We start from the raw sequence: 16,043 nt of genomic DNA, 5'->3' as shown, positions 1-16,043 counted from the left end.
CCTTGCCCCTGCACAGAAGGTTTACCACTTCAGAATCACTTATGGATCGATCAGTCACTGATACTAGCTTGAAGAAGAAACCCAGAAAGGATGTGCTGATAAGAGATGCAGTTATGATTCCTTCCTACAGAGAGAATTACTTTGTAAATTGCTGAGAAAATGATGTCAATACCATTGAAGATAAAAGATATGATGCAGAGACAGGGAACTCACGGAAAAGCTTTTTTTTTGCATTTGTGTGACTTAATAAGCTCTCAACACCCTATTATTAATTTGTTATTATATGCATGGCAGGCAACCCAAAGTTATCTTGACGAATGTCCTGAGGACGAAAATAGGAAGAAAGTACACACAGGCACAACCTATAACTGATGCTAATTTTTCTGATGCTGGCAAGCTGCAGTCAAATCAACCACCCTCATCATCTGTTGCCAGCCTAAAGATATGGCAAATTTTAAACCCTGCTCTCCACAGCCCTTTTCTGTCTAAAAGGTATGTTGTCTTTGCCTTACATCACTAAACAAAATCATTTTCCTTGCAGTTTTTTTTTCATGACAAAGTATTCTATGTTGTGTCACAGCTGTCTTGTTCATTTTTATTCAAATTCCTATATTATTTGACTTGATTGAATTCCACTGTATCTGCTCCCTTTTGATGATCTTTGGGAGAGATGGTGCTTGGTTCACTGTAATGAGATTTCTGATCAGATGGCTGGTCAGTGATCCTGTACTGTCAAGATCAATTCATTCTGTTTCAGTCATTAGAATCTCAAAAAGAAGTTTTGTTTTTTTTAACTAATCGTGAAAAAAAGAACACACTTGTATTTAATGACCCTGTTTATCAGGCAAGGTTGCAAATGTATTGTCACTGTTTCAGACTACTCATGAAAATATGAAAACAGGCATAAAAATCAGAAGAGAAGCATATCAAGCCCAGTTTCTTTTAGTTGCAGATACCTAGGAAAATATATTGCTAAAGTTAATGTCTGTTTTACCAATGTTTCTCTCTGAGCTTCTGATGTTTAGGGAATTCCTTTATTGGAGTTTGCATCCAGACTGTGATATTCTTTTGCATCAGATTTCCATTATATCATATTTATAATAATAAGTCATTGCATATCACCTGTAGGCCTCTGCAACAGCTTGTCTTTAGTATAGCCTCCTGATTAAAATTAGGTTTACAACTCGGTGAAGGAACAGATCTGAGCACTCCCCTCTGTGGAGTCTATACTGGAGTGTGTTTTGTGAAGACAACGGATGTACTCAGTAGAGACCCAAAAGACAACATAGTTTGTCATGGCAAAAAGTACCATGAGAATACATCATAATCCTAAATAACTTAGAATGGAGCAATTAAATCCCAGTTTGACAAATAAAAAGGGAATAAAAAGGCTATAAAGCAGTAAGTTGTGCTGCTGCTATGTTTGTGGTTGAGTGGATAGTTGCATATTCATATTTTTAGTTAGCTTATATTTGTAATTCTCTTCTAACCCTTAGAGAAGATATTTTTTTTCCTGAGCCTTGCTTTTGCTATGTTGTACAGTGTCACCTGGAAGTTGAGGAAGGGAACAAAATCTCATGCTAACTTCTTGTGTATGTGCTTCTTAACTATTGACTAATTGCTTGGGAGAGTTCAGTCTGTTTTACTGGAGGCTTCTTGTTCACAGGAAAATCAAGATTGCTTGCTCCAGAATTGAGAGAAATGTACACAGCTATTGCTACTTAGAGATAGACATGAGTTATTAAACTTTATTTTACTTTTATGATGCATTAGAGGTGACGTAGTGTGAATTGTATTTGGTTAAGTTGAAATTTTCTCACTGGCCCTTCACTGTATGGATTCTTACCTGTATGTTTTGTGCTTATCTGCTTACCCTGGATTTTAAGTTCCATAATGGGATTTTGTTTTATGTCTCCGACATAAATATTGAGATAATATTGAGAAAAGAGTAATGATGTTTGCTGATATGGGGCATCGTGCAGCTTCTAAGATGCATGAATTCAACATGAAACTTCTTTCCCTAGATCTCAGTGCAGTATTTATGATTTACTGTTATATATATGGCAGGCAACCTCAAGTTATCTTGACGAATGTCCTGAGGACGAGAATTGGAAGGAAATACATGGACAGTCACATATTAATTGATTCTAATTTATCTGATGCTGAGAAATTACAATTGGGTCAACTAGCTTCATCATCTGTTGCCAGCGCACAAACATGTCAAATATTAAGTTCTCCTCATGAAAGTTCTTTTATGTCTGAAAGGTATGTTACTCCATGCTGATTTTTTTCAGTCTTCCTGAAATGATACAGCTTCACAATGGATAAGAATTGTCCTAAAACAATTATTATATTCCTGCCTTGAAGCATTTCAGTGTTCTTGAATGAAAACTAACGTCTCCAACAAACCAATTTAACATTGCATTTATTCTGATTTGTGCTGTACCTGATATTAATGGACTGGTTTTCTCTTGTAGAACAAATTTCCATTTTTTGTGTTTTTGATTTGTGAGGGTTGCCATGCAATTCAAACATATTTCGCTCTTGCTTTGCTGCTGCTCTTAATATGTTCTTCCACAATTTCAATTAACATTGCAAAGTTTTGGCAGATTCCTCTTTGTTCATTTATTTTCTCATTCATCCACCAGAGGTCGCAATCTCATCAGCAGACTGGCACAGTTTAAGGACCGTGTGTGTGTATTTTGTTGCTTAGCAAATGTTTTTCTTTTTCTTTCTTATGTTAATGTTGACTATCATAGCAAAGTTGGATGTGCTATACTAGCAGATAGTTGAATTATACAATGTTTGTTTCAGTACAGGGTGACATTTGAAGTTGGAGTAAGTTCTTGCCCTTTATGGCCTTTGCTCAGTAGCAAAGTATTCAAAAAAAAAAAAAAAAAACCAAAAAAAAACCACCAAGAAATTTATGGGAAAAAAACAGAATGAGAAAGGAAAAGAAGAATGACTGGTGGCTGTGGGAACAATCAACAGTTTCCAGCTTTAAGAAACCTTACACATTCTTGAGAAAATTAAGTCTTGTTCCTCATTCTGCTATATAAACTTGTTAGCGAGCCTGAATTAGTAGCAGCTGTTTTCTCCTTTACTGTTGGGATCTCTGTTACTATTTAAATTAATCTGACAAAGTTGCAATTTAAAGAAGAGATTTAGAACACTTCATTAAACTGTCTGTTAAGTGTCAATCTAGAATTATTGCATCTTTTCATAGTTTGGGATGGACTAAGTGTTAATAAGTTTGGAATTTTCTGTTGTTATTACTTTATTTTACAAAATATTTAAAATCTCTATTTTTTAGAATTCTATTTTTCTTCTTGGTATTCTTGTGAACAAGAGGAGTTAGTGCATTCATGGAGATGAAAACATAATCTTTTAAATATAGTTCTCAAAATCTGAGGAAGCATCTTGCATAGTTTTTCATGATCACAGTTGAAGGCCGGCTGTTCAGTTTTATCATAAGTACAAGAATGGCTTTGAACTCCTCAGGACTGAAATAGCTGGTAACTGTTCTCTGTGTAACGCTGTGGAGAAAATAATGCCCAATGACAGAAATACATTAGTGATATACCAGTAAAGTTCTGACTTTTTAGATAAGGGTGGAACTAGATCTATATCCATATAGATTTTTTTAAAATCTATTTTTAGATGACCCCTTTTTCACTATGGTAATTTAGTAATGGTATGGTAAATGAGTAATTTACTCATCTTACTTTAGATCTGGTGTTTTCTAACCCACTAATGTGTGAAGCGAAAAACTTGTTACTAGAAAGCAGGAATGTTAGGAGGATTTTGCACCTCTCCCTTCCTCTCACCCTCCCAGTGACCTCAGGGTATTAATGTGAGTTTTAATAGCTACCACGTGGAAAATGGAGAACTTATGATTATTTCCAACAAAGACATTGATCCTTTTCACTTTTCAGAGGTTAATATCTGTGTTTAGAATACACCTGGCATTGATTCTGTAGAGGTCTTTCCTCTCAGAGCAGTTTAAAAGCTCCCCCCTTGTGAATATACATACACGGCCATATTGACATTCTCTGTTACCATCAAAATAGCTAGAATATGGATTCATCCATACTGAAAATTGTTCCTTTCTTGTACTATGGAAGTCACAAAGTAAATCATAGAATTCTCATCAAGAATTGTGTGTTATCAAAATAGGGTGGTAATAAGTTAACAGTTTTCTGTCAGCTAGAATTTAATGAGTTCCCTGATTCCTTTCTTGCTTTTGATGTTAAAGAATTAGTGGATTTTGCATTGCTTTTTCCGCAGCTAGTGTGAAATGCATTTGTTTAAGTCGTGGTCAGCATAATGAATTTAAGGTGTGTGTTAAATATAAAGAAATTCAGGGTTGTTGATAGATTTATTTCATACTCTTTTCTTATGGCTGTTGAGAACAACTGAAGGATCAAAGCAGTCAAATTAAATAGTAGTTCTGCATACAAACATTGAGAGATATGTTGGTTCCAGAATAAGTTTTCTACAGTAAGGCTATAGCTATTCCCTAACTAGAGCTGCCTCACCTATGGAAGACTTTGTCTTCTTCACTATACAGAGAGAATAATATTGCTTCTGTATGTTTACACATTTGGTGCATATGGACACGTTTGTGGTTCATCATGAAAGGAAAGAGAATAATTTCTTCATGGTACTTATGTAGCATTCAGCACTGTAATATCAGAGAAGTCTGGACATCTTTATGTATCTTCACAGCATTCCCAAAGAGCTGTGATAATGCAGTTTACAGATATGGCACTGCAGATTAGGCACCTGCTCAAAAACAATTTTGACTGTCTAGTTAAAGATGTCGATAGTATTTTTTCCTGTGTTTCATGATGTTCTTGTCTGAACTCAGTTGTTCGTGATTTCAGCCATTATGATAATCAGCTAGCTCTTTGTAGATTGGACTGCAAAATTCCAAGTTATAAAATTATTAACCCCAAATCATTTTGTACTGAAGGAAATGACAGAAGGAGTAACGGAATGAGTTTTCCAGAGCAGCATTAAAACTGCTTCATCTATGAAATCTTAAAATTGTTTTCTTATATTCCGATGCTCACGGCAAATAAAGGAGAGGTCACAAAGGTTATTTTTCTATTAAATTTTCAGAAGAGAAGTCATATATACTGAATGTACTTAAATACATCCACCGTCCCTAAGAGCCATTTGGATGTGGTGCTCAGAGACATGATTTAGCAGAGGGTTGTTATAGTTAGGATACTGTGGTTAGGCTGTGATTGGACTTGATCTTTGAGTAATTTTATGATTCTATGAAGTTTCTCTAAGAAAATATCATATGAATATATAATTAAATATAGTATCTTAGTGCGTACACTAGAAACCAAAGCATAGTTACATAGACTTTTAAAATCTGTTTTTAATGTAATTTTAATCTTCCAGAGAAGTTGGAGGTGTATTTACAAGGTCCGGACGCAAATGTAGGGATGTCACACTGTTCAGACTGTAGCACATCCTGAATAAATTCTCCAATTTATTAAAAACAAACACGCAATCAACAGTAAAAAACCAAGTGATTACTTTCCTGTAAGTTTTTCTTTTTAGAAGGAGATTACAAACTCAGATGAACTCCTGTAGCTTTTCTAGTTTTCCACACTGTAGATCCTGCTTCTTTTCTGTTTATTCCTCATTTACATTCCTTCACCTCCCTTTACTCCCTTTCAGCATTACTGTTTCAGGCTCTTTTGAGCAGGAATTTCTATTTCAAGTCTCTTCTCATTGCAGGATCTTATCCAGTGAACTCTATTATCAGTTCTAAATCTAAATAAAAAGTATACTACTTTGCCTCATTCCTTCTGCATTCATGACAAAGGCAAGGATACAATCAGCTGACACATTCTCTTTTAAAAATTTGTTTTATATTCTCGTGGCAATCATGCTTTGCTGCAAAATAATATTTCAGTGTCCAATATCAAAACATTTCAGATCTTCGTTCCTTGCATCCATTTCATTAGCAATGTCAGAGTATCTTAGTATTTTCATAATGAGAACTGGATTAGTTTGCATTTCATCTGCCAAGATCCACGTGCTTATCGGAGAGGTAAAAGTTTGTCTGAATAAGTTGTTTCTGCTGAGATTTTTGTTCAGTATTCTTTCAAAATGAAAGATAAATTTTCATTAATGTTTTTCACAGGTCAGACCGTTGCTTGACAAAGTCAGATGGCAATATTTCTAAGGACCCAGAAATAGGTAACATTGTCCTGGCTTTTAGAAGACGAAAGCTGGAGAAGAAAGGTTTGTAGTGAGCAATAATCTAGCATTTAAATATGAATTCTTGAGAGTTTTTTGGGAGTCTTTATTTAATCTAGTATTATGAAGACAGCAAAGAAATAATCTAATTGGTTTTTTTTGCATGAAGTATATATATTTCCTCAAAGCCAAGTTTTTACAAGTATGCTAAAATGTAGTAACTGTGTTTTTAAATAAGAATTGAGCAATGATGAATCAAATTTGTGAACAAAAGGAAACTGAGAGAAGCATAACTACACCATTAAATAATGATGGTGTGTTATAGGTGTGAAATCTTATATTAATTCTTGAATTGTGATCCCCACTGAAATTTCTTAAGTATTTGATTTTTCTTATTGAAAATAATGAGTTCTCTGCTGATTCTCTAGGAGGGATATGCAATCTTTTGAACACTGTTTAGTAGTATTTGCTGATTCAAGCAAGAATTGCAGAATGTTGTATTCAGCAGAAACGAAAAGAAAATCTGTGGAATGTAGAGTGCTGATCCGTATGTGGGAATTCTAAATTTGGTTACATTCTCATCAATTCTTGTGGTAACAATCTTTACCATATTATGCTAGGTAATACATTCTGGCAAGCACACACAATTGTGAAAGGGAAGAACTTATCTCTTACGGAAGGTGTCTATTTCCATGCATTTAATATAAAACATAGCAAATATGAAGGTTTTTAAGGATAACCCCTTAAATTACTTATATTCTGACACAGAAAACAAGAGCTCTGATGAATTGGGTAAGAAGAGAAAAAACATGAACTCTACTAGTTGGAAGGGATCAAGCTCTTTGGATTCTGAGAAAAGGAAAAGAAGATTTAGTGGCCATATTTCTGATGATTGTAAAGAACACATTCCAGAAAAATCGCTTCTACAGTCTGTAAGTTGTGTTTAATTTTAATGTTAATTTTAATGTGCACGTGTGCCCACACTAAATGCACGAGTGCTTCTGTAGCCACAGTAACATTCAAAATATGAGAGTTGTACTATTAAGTAGGGTGTCTAGCAATATTGTTACATTTTTGAGGGAAAGGATGTTGTGATGCTTCAAGAAAAGTGAATGTAAGTTCTTCAGTTCACAATACCAGAATATGCTTTTTGAAGCAGAAAGGTCACAAAGGATGAAAGATTACATTTCCTTCAGACTGGAGCATGGAGGAAAACAAAATTGGATATAGGACACCTAGATAAGTTTCTTTCATGGATGGTATAGAACTGATTAGGAAACTTTGGTATAAGACTTCAAAAGTATACTCTGACTTACTGAAATTTTGTGGATGCCATATTCCTTTCTCCTCATCTTCTATCATGCCCCTTCCTAAAGTTTTCTTCTTTTCAGTCAATAAGATTTGGAGGAAAAAAGAAAAAAAAGGAAAAGATTCGGTCTGACTGAAACAGTCAAGTAAATGTTATGGTTTCTATTTAAGCATTTGAATACGATAAGGGTAGATCTGTAACTTTCTGATTTAAAAACTCACAGAAGTTGGACCAAACCACACCTTTGCAAAGTAACAAATGTTGCTGTTGCTTGATCTTTCCCTGTCAAATACTGGGAGAGATACTAAAAATCAGAAATAGTTTCTTGTTCAGTTTGAAGGGGTTTTGAGTAGGCTTTGAACAGGTTGTTTCCCCTGTCTATTTGTAGTAATAAATACAGGGAGAAAGAAATTACAGGCAGAAAGAAATTAGGGCAGTCTCCTTAGGCTATGATTATGTATTTTATCTAGAATGTATCAGATTCTCAATTATTACTAATCTGAACCATCGTAGAAAGATTAAGGAATAAATAAATACCCTTTGATTCCTGTTTTCTAGAAAGAGCAAAGATTAAGTTCAACTCACTCTTCTGGCTGCAGAACTCCTTGTGAAGATGAACAAGATCACAGATCTAACCTGGTACAGGATTGCGTTGCTCAGACATTGGAGAGAGACTGTAAAGACCCTCCTACCAACAACCAATTAAGACCTGTTCACAGCTGTTCAGAGGAGGCTGGCTCTGAGTCTGCTCCCAGTAATTTGTCAGAAAAACAGCTTTTTACTACTATAGTTTCACCTCGAGTTAGTACCATCAAGAAGCTAAAGATGGACGCATCACAGTACTCAAGCAAGTTGAGGAACAGAATCTCCAGGAGTAATCGGCCACTTGTTTCAATTGATCCAAGTATGTTCTGTATCTGTGTTGCTGGCATTTATTATTGGCATGCTTAGTCACTCATACATGGCTGACTAGTTGAAATATATACAACCAAAGATTGAGGACACATATTATGTTGTTTGTAACGTGTTCTGCAGATCAGAGAACAGTGCCCAGTTTAGTTTAGCAGAGTATTTTGTACTTGATAAACAGAGCAGAGAGCAGCATTTTCAAATTCCAGACTGTATTCTGCAGCTGACTTTGAACCCATAGAAAAGCAATCTTGGATGTTTTCATAACCTTTAAATTAAGTAAAATACTTTTTTATTTGTTGAAGTAGGTATTTTATGTCTTCTCACTTTTGGGAGTCAAGCAGTTTTGAAGAAGAGGTACAAAGTGATAGTAAATATTTAAAACTACTTCTTACAGACACCTTCACACATACAGCTGTTGGCTAGCTGGGATAACATACTTCAGTATTATATACTGGAAGAGAAAGATCTTTTTGCTCGTCTGAAATATGCAGTGAAATATTCTCAAGTCTGAATCCTGTAGTATATTTTTTTCATTCTCTAGTTGTCCTCTCCAGTGATGATGAAGATAGATCTTCTGAACCAAAGGCTGAAGAAGGACTTTCTGAACCAAAATGCATGGAACAAATGCAAGATAATATTGCTGATGTCCAAGAAATTGACCAAAAGTCTGATGACCATTTTTCTGAAGAGCTATTGGAAGACAATGTGGAAAGTCATACAGAGCAGGTAGTGCAGTTCTTGAGCTGTATATCATTATCTCAGACCATTTATTTATTCACTATTTATTTTTTCTTGACATTGGGACAACTGTGAAATGATTAGAGTAGGATATGACTAGTTGCAACCAAACAATAGCTATATTTCACAGTAGTTTCATTTGTTTTCTCGTCTTCTGTTCTAACTTTTGCTGCATGGAGAAGTTAAAATGTCTCTCTGGACAGCAGGAAGTGAGGTGAAGTTCCATTTCCAATGTGGCTTGCAGTAGAATTTGAATCTAAATCTAACTGTGACAGTTGTTGCCGCGTTTTGGACTTGATGAGCCTTGTTTTGTCTTTGTAATCCCAAAACAGGCCATGAGAGTCATCACTGTTTTGTCTCACAAATGCGTTGTTACTATAATAAGTATTGAATTGGATCTGTACCTTTGATATCAAAAAGGGAATATTTTCTGTTGCACCATTGTTTGAGTTTTTGCTTGGGTGTAGATGGCAAAGTGTCCAGGTTATGTCTTAGCATTGGGAAATGAGTATAAGAATTTGTAAGACTACAGAATGGAAATAACTCATTTAAAGAAACTCATATAGCACCCCATTTTTTCCTCAGCTTTTAATAAAGTCAGATGAAGACAAATGTCCTACGAACTTGCCTTCTGGAACCATACGTAGTGAACAGATGAAACCAGGATTAGATTTTGAATTTGATAACCTATACATTGGGAAATTTAAGTGGTCATCAACAGGTCCTGTTAGGGTAAGTTTGTCTATTGTGGTTACATTTGAGAATATTTAAAAAACAAAATTCTGTTTAAATAAAGCCAGTGGAATTTAGTGTGGATGCACTTTCTGATTATCACTGCATCACACTTCTTTGGCAAAAATATATTTGTCTGTTTGGATTGCTGTCTGTAGAGAAGTTAACTGCAGTTTTGTATAGCTCTAGTTTTCAGAGGTAAAGATTCTGGTAAATGTTGTGTTGGGACAGAAATCATTCTGGGGCAGTTTTTAATGAATTGTAACAGCAAATAATGGCTGTGGTAGAGTAGGTGTCAACTGGAAATGAAATCAGTTTTCTTAAAAATAGTATAGATATTAGAATAAGATAATCATAGTTCGCATGTATAATATGCATTAATTGACATTTAAATAGAAAATTGTTTGTTTTGTAGCTTCGAAGAGCTGTAAAATAATACTAAAAGCATTAATTGCATAGGTAACATATGCTGTTCAACAAAGTGTAGAAATGTAAGTGAAGGTGTACTGTAATTGCAGTACCAATTGTGGAAACTTATAGGTCCTATATTAAATGACATAATTCCGGAGATGAGTTGGAATAGAACACTTCTAGGTGGAAAGGGAAAGTTTTCCTTGGGGGACAAAGAAGTTTATTCTTTGCGTATAATCAGGTAAGGGAAGAGAAACCTCTTCTCTCAGCACATACTACAACCTTCAGTAAAAGTGACAGTAAAACGTTCTTTATTTAGCTAAGCTTTTCTAACATAGTGACAATGAAGATAGAAACTTTAAAGGCATTTTATTCAAAGATTAGAGTAAATACCAAGGTAATACGCCAGTGTGGACAGTTTACATAGCATCCTTTGTTCAAGTAGTGCAGCTGACAGTCTTTATCAAAGGATACTTCCTTAAATTCCTTAAGTGTTAATCTTTTTTTTTTTTTTTTTTAAGAATCTGAATGTAACTTAACATTCGTAATGTGCATTTAGGAACTTTGTTTTATGTGAAAGAGTCATATATCAAATTAGGCATATTATTTTCAGTTTATTTGGCTATAAGCAAGGGAGGTAATAAAACATTCAACCTGTAGAAAGTGAGCTCATTTATACTGTTTTTCTATCTTATTTCAGTTTATGACCAAGTATATTACAATACCATTTCAAGGTAAGGCAAACTTTTATTTAGCCTTCTCTTAACTTTAAATTTAATCTTTAGAGTATTACATGATACTCAACATATATTATTTTGTTGATAATTTATAGTCTTTCACAAAGACACAAAATGACTTTTGAAATAAACATTTTTCAATAAATGGATGTAGCGTTATCTGTAGTATAAGCATTGACAACAGCTACTTTTTGCGCTTCTAAGGTGAACTTGCAGTTTTAGTGGCCTTGTTTGTGCATTCCTGCATATGGTGTTAAACTGTATTAAATGTCACTGTTTCACGTATTTCAAACTACTCCTTTCATATCAGGGATTTTAGACCCTCAGATTTATTTAAAATGTATGAGTTGATTAAAACCAAGAGGAATGTAACTAGATTTGCATTCATTGTTTTCCCAAGATGATGCATGGTTTACTGTATCTCAGAGGAAAAGTTTTTTGAGCAGTTCTTAGTTGGATTGACTGAAAGAAAATAATACATTTTTGGTGTTATGGTTTGATAACTTTGTTTTATGTAATTTAAATGATTTGAGTACTGAACTCTCAACACATTTTTATGTTAGTGTCAGGAATAAAATATACAAGTACAGTTTTAAAAAAATTCTGATGATGTGTATATATCTTAGTATGTAGTAACTTTAACTATTTGTAATGTGACATGTGTAGGTTTCTCTTTTACAGACACAAATAGTTACTTTAAATCCTATTATTTTACAGTGGCACTTAATAAGAATATTAAGCTGACTGTGGATACCCTGGATGTGAGAAGATTTGGCTTGTGGAGAAACGATGATGACTGTTCTTCAACTGTAATTTTCATTTGGTTGTCTGTGGATTATCTAGAAAAGATTGAAACCCAATTAGGAAAATGTCTTAACAGTGAACCATGTGAGTACTCTTGCCCTGTGTCCCAGCATGAGTGCCCTGCTCCTCAGCAGCAAATTCCTTCTATCCATAAGGCTCTAGCATCAACTCATCTGGATGGGATTCACACCTAGACTTGAAGCTCTCCTGGGACAGCCCTGGGAAGAGCCTAGATGGGGATGTTCCATTTTTCAAGTCCTCAATTACGGTTTTTGCCTGCCGTTGTGCCTTTGTGCTTCTCTGGGCTTGTGGAGTTGGGCTTCTGAGGGGCCTCTATGATGAACCCAGGAAGGATATTATTTGGGCTTCTCCTGCTGTTGTTTCTCTGTGCTTCTTTGTGGGTGTGCAGATGAACTTTTGTCATACAGCTAAATTGTTAACAATATCCATTCTTTCCTTTTTCCAGCCAAATCTAGTGAATTTATTTTTCTTGAACTGTCCCAACCACTCACAGAAAAAGAATTCGCCAGACTGTCTGAATTAATTACAGAGATAAGCAAGAAGAACAGAGCGCCAGATCTCCCTGAACTGTTGTCTTTTAAGCAAGCTTTACTCTTGTTTAAGGACTTGTCTCCTGAAGAGAGCTCTTTTATAAGTTCCAGTGAGGATCTGCTAAAGCAATGTGCATCAAAAGAGAGTATCTCATTTGCTCAAGTGCCTAAACTTCAGGTTAGTGAATAACTGTTGCTTGATTCATCGCAAGTTGTTGGTGTTCACATATTCCACTCAGTGCTGTATCAGACAGGTGCAGAAAACAAGTTTTGTATATCTCTAGTTTAAAAAAGAAAAACACAACAAAACACAGTTATGTTTCCTATTTATTTCTTACAAAGGGGGAAAATTTGTGATAAACTAGATGATATGTGTGAAGGGATAGTGTATAGAGACCTCATCAATGAGTGGCAAATACTTGAGCTTTTGATTGACTTATGACTGCTTATTCTCAGACCATGGGGATTCCCTGCCTTTGTGGTGTTGCCAGGGCAGCAAGTTAGGAGTTAGTCAAGTAAGAAGCAATGGAGCCATTTATCAGCTGAACTAGAAGTGAATGGTTGCAGTGGTGGAGGAACTGTGTGTATCTTGCCCATTCCAGACACCTCTTGACTTTCCTTGGGCCGCTCTGCAGCTTGAAATGCTGAATGATGTTGTGTGATACTTTTTCTTATTTTTTTCCTGATAGAAACCAAAACCAAAAGTGGCCAGGCCCAGTTATGCCCTTGCGAATAAGCAGAATAGTGGTTGCTATTGTATCTCTCTATCCTCTGCACCGAATGAAGAATGGAAAGAAGTAGGAGAAGCTGGAGCAGTTAAGAAGTATGTAATTTTCATTTCTAGTTGATTTCAGTGATGTGCTATAAATATAATATTGCTAGATATAAATGTAGTTATTCAAAATAGTTAACAGATGAGATGAGTGGATGAAATAGATACAGGATGAAATAGAATCTCGGAAATCAGGGCATATCTGTACTCATTAGAGAATGGGAACATGCAAATGTGTAATGCAGGTATCGTATGTTTAGTATGGCAAATATCAGTTGGAATAAATTGTTCTTAAAAACCTTTTGAGAGTATGTGCCCTAGTGTTTTCCCCAAGTTGTATAGTCATTCATCAGTTACTTTTATGAAAAGGAAAAAAGGGAGGAAAGGGTAAGAGTAAAAAAATTCCTTTTCAGAAGCTTTCTCAAAATTCTAGTGTGCAGTGGGGGACATAAACACTCCTGTAAACATTCTTTTGCTGTTGATTGCAAAGAACTTTTGAGATAGTTAAAGATTCTGAGAACGTGTACTTCACCAGGTTTTCTAGGAAGTGTTTTCCATGTAGAATGACAGTATGAAGAAGTGTTGTGTAAAACATGGGTCTTTACTGTTATAACATGATTTGTGTTTTCTAGTCTGATTGTTTATCCACCTCCACCTGCAAAAGGAGGACTTGGAGTCACAAGAGAAGACCTAAAATGCTTAGAATACGGAGAGTTTCTTAATGATGTCATCATTGATTTCTATCTTAAGTAAGTAATCAAATGCTTACTTGTCCTCTTCTATCTGAGACTTGATCTGGACTTTGATGTAACTGTAAAAGTTGGTTGCTAGACATGGTATAATGACTTTAAAAATAACAGTATTATCAAGTTGTGTGTCTTTATTTAAAACTTTTTATACTCTGAAGCTTAATATGCTTAACTTACATTATTTTTGACCCTTAAAAGGGCTGTGATACACTCTGGAGATTATAGATCAAAAAGCTTTTGTGGGAAAAAAAGGCTGCGTGGGCGTCTCACAGAGCAGAAAGCAATGAGCAGTTTTCATCAGGTAGTTAAACAGAGAGATACTGGGTAGATTCTTTACTAGGTTTACTTGAAGTTGAGTATCTTCAACTATCAACTATTCTGTGTAAGAGTTCAGGGATTCTTCTGATATACGGCTCTTGCATAAAGCAACATAACAAACACTTTTGATGAAGGTGAGTTTACCTGCACTGTGCCATTCTACTAAGGTTGCTTGTGAAAGTAAGTGGTGTTAGAGGCATTCACTCTTTGTGCTGACTTAGACCTAAGTAGAATTCTGACTTTCTTTGAAGGTTAACTGCATGAATTCCATTCAGCTTGTAATCAGACATAGCTTCTGTAAACATGAGCAATAATGAGCCAGTTAAAACGTTCAGTCTAAATGAATGGGAAAGGAAACGGGTGTTTTCTTGTATTTTTACAACAAAACCCTTGTATGCTGTGCTAAACAACAGCAACAAAAATAATGCAGGGTAGCCCCTGTACTAACTGTAGCTCCTTTTTACCAGAAAAACAGGAAGTCTGAATACAGGAATTTAATGCAGTTATTGCAGAACCCCCCCCCCCCCGCTGTTTAAATTTATTGGACTTCTTCCCATAGTCTTGACTTTCATTGTGTTAACAGCTGTATGATACATGAACGTGTTACATATTTCACCAAATGAAACTGGAGGCACCTTATGTAGTATTACTTAAATACTGAGAGCTTTGGCCTTCTGAAGTGACAGAATAAACACTCAAGCCATTGTTTATAGTAAAATGGTCAACAGTAAAATAATACTAAATGAGTATCTGTAGATACTCAACTTTCATGTGTCTAAATTGTAGAAGTCAAGTAGGCAATTTGAACTACTGACCTGTTTCATGCTTTTTATAAATAAAGAAGTATAAAACTGCGTAGTCTTATATTAGTCCTGACTTTATTGCAAGGCCTAGAAACCTAGCTGTAAAAGTAAGGGTAGCAAAATTAATACTGTAGCACAAAGCTGAGATAAATGTATCTGTATTTTTAGTAGCTGTTTGGCCTTTTCAGTGTGTGATGATGTTCATCTGTGTAACCACATAATAAAATAGATAAAAAACAAAACAATTGTTAAGACAACTGATATTAAACATAATCTGAATATGCTAAGTCATTTAAATAATGGTTGTACTCTTGTTCGGTAAAGATACTTTCTAGAAAGGGAGTGTGCTGACTTCCATTTTTCTTTCTTTGATAGATACCTGTTGTTGGAGAAGGCACCAAAACATCTTGCTGAGCGTACACACATTTTTAGCAGCTTCTTCTATAAGTGCCTGACAAGGACAGAAAAATTCTCTGAGGAAGATCCCAAAGTTTCGTAAGTTCTTGTTAGATGACATAATGACCTTAATCAAGCTATTTGTTGCTGCTAGCACATAAAATGTTTATCAGTGATCTCTAAAGGACTAGTGGTTAAATGTTGTAACTCACAGTTGAAATATACTAATTAAAATCTGTGTGTTATTCAAATGGAATAGGAATAAAAGTGTGAAGTTGAAATTGTGGTTGTTGTGAACTTCTGTAGATCTGCTTTTACACTAACAGGTAGTTATATACAGTTTTTGCATTTGGCATAGTAAATAATTAATAGTTACCTAATTGCAGCAAGTCCTTCAAATCAATGGATAGTTTACCAGATAAGTATAAGATGGTTCAGAAATGGCTTGTTAGTTACTTGGGCTTAATGCTTTGCTGGTTTATTTTTTCTCTATCCAAAAATAAAGTCAAGAACGAATGAAAAACAAAGTGAGGTATTAGGAATATGTAGGAATACTAATCCTTATACATTAAAAAACAAATCTTAATAG

General features: G+C 35.0%; 1 protein-coding gene across 13 annotated transcripts in view; it reads left to right on the top strand.

The window, feature by feature from the left end:
* The window catches only part of SENP7 (SUMO specific peptidase 7), a 35,048-nt gene that overhangs the window by 10,177 nt on the left and 8,828 nt on the right, over nucleotides 1–16,043 (top strand). For 8 of the 13 annotated variants that reach the window (XM_015877093.2, XM_015877068.1, XM_015877122.2 and 5 more), the window contains 13 exons: nucleotides 295–492; nucleotides 2,068–2,265; nucleotides 6,167–6,267; nucleotides 6,991–7,154; nucleotides 8,090–8,435; nucleotides 8,985–9,169; nucleotides 9,767–9,913; nucleotides 11,025–11,058; nucleotides 11,779–11,949; nucleotides 12,332–12,594; nucleotides 13,106–13,239; nucleotides 13,821–13,937; nucleotides 15,434–15,553. In XM_015877093.2, the coding sequence (XP_015732579.1) occupies nucleotides 295–492; nucleotides 2,068–2,265; nucleotides 6,167–6,267; nucleotides 6,991–7,154; nucleotides 8,090–8,435; nucleotides 8,985–9,169; nucleotides 9,767–9,913; nucleotides 11,025–11,058; nucleotides 11,779–11,949; nucleotides 12,332–12,594; nucleotides 13,106–13,239; nucleotides 13,821–13,937; nucleotides 15,434–15,553 (2,178 nt within the window). The remainder of the gene's footprint in view (nucleotides 1–294; nucleotides 493–2,067; nucleotides 2,266–6,166; nucleotides 6,268–6,990; nucleotides 7,155–8,089; nucleotides 8,436–8,984; nucleotides 9,170–9,766; nucleotides 9,914–11,024; nucleotides 11,059–11,778; nucleotides 11,950–12,331; nucleotides 12,595–13,105; nucleotides 13,240–13,820; nucleotides 13,938–15,433; nucleotides 15,554–16,043) is intronic. The other 5 variants (XM_015877134.2, XM_032447879.1, XM_015877143.2 and 2 more) reach the window with 3 other exon arrangements.

This window comes from Coturnix japonica, chromosome 1 (assembly GCF_001577835.2).
Source record: "Coturnix japonica isolate 7356 chromosome 1, Coturnix japonica 2.1, whole genome shotgun sequence".
Classification (NCBI taxonomy): Eukaryota; Metazoa; Chordata; class Aves; order Galliformes; family Phasianidae; genus Coturnix; species Coturnix japonica.
This window is presented reverse-complemented; position numbering and strand designations above follow the sequence as displayed.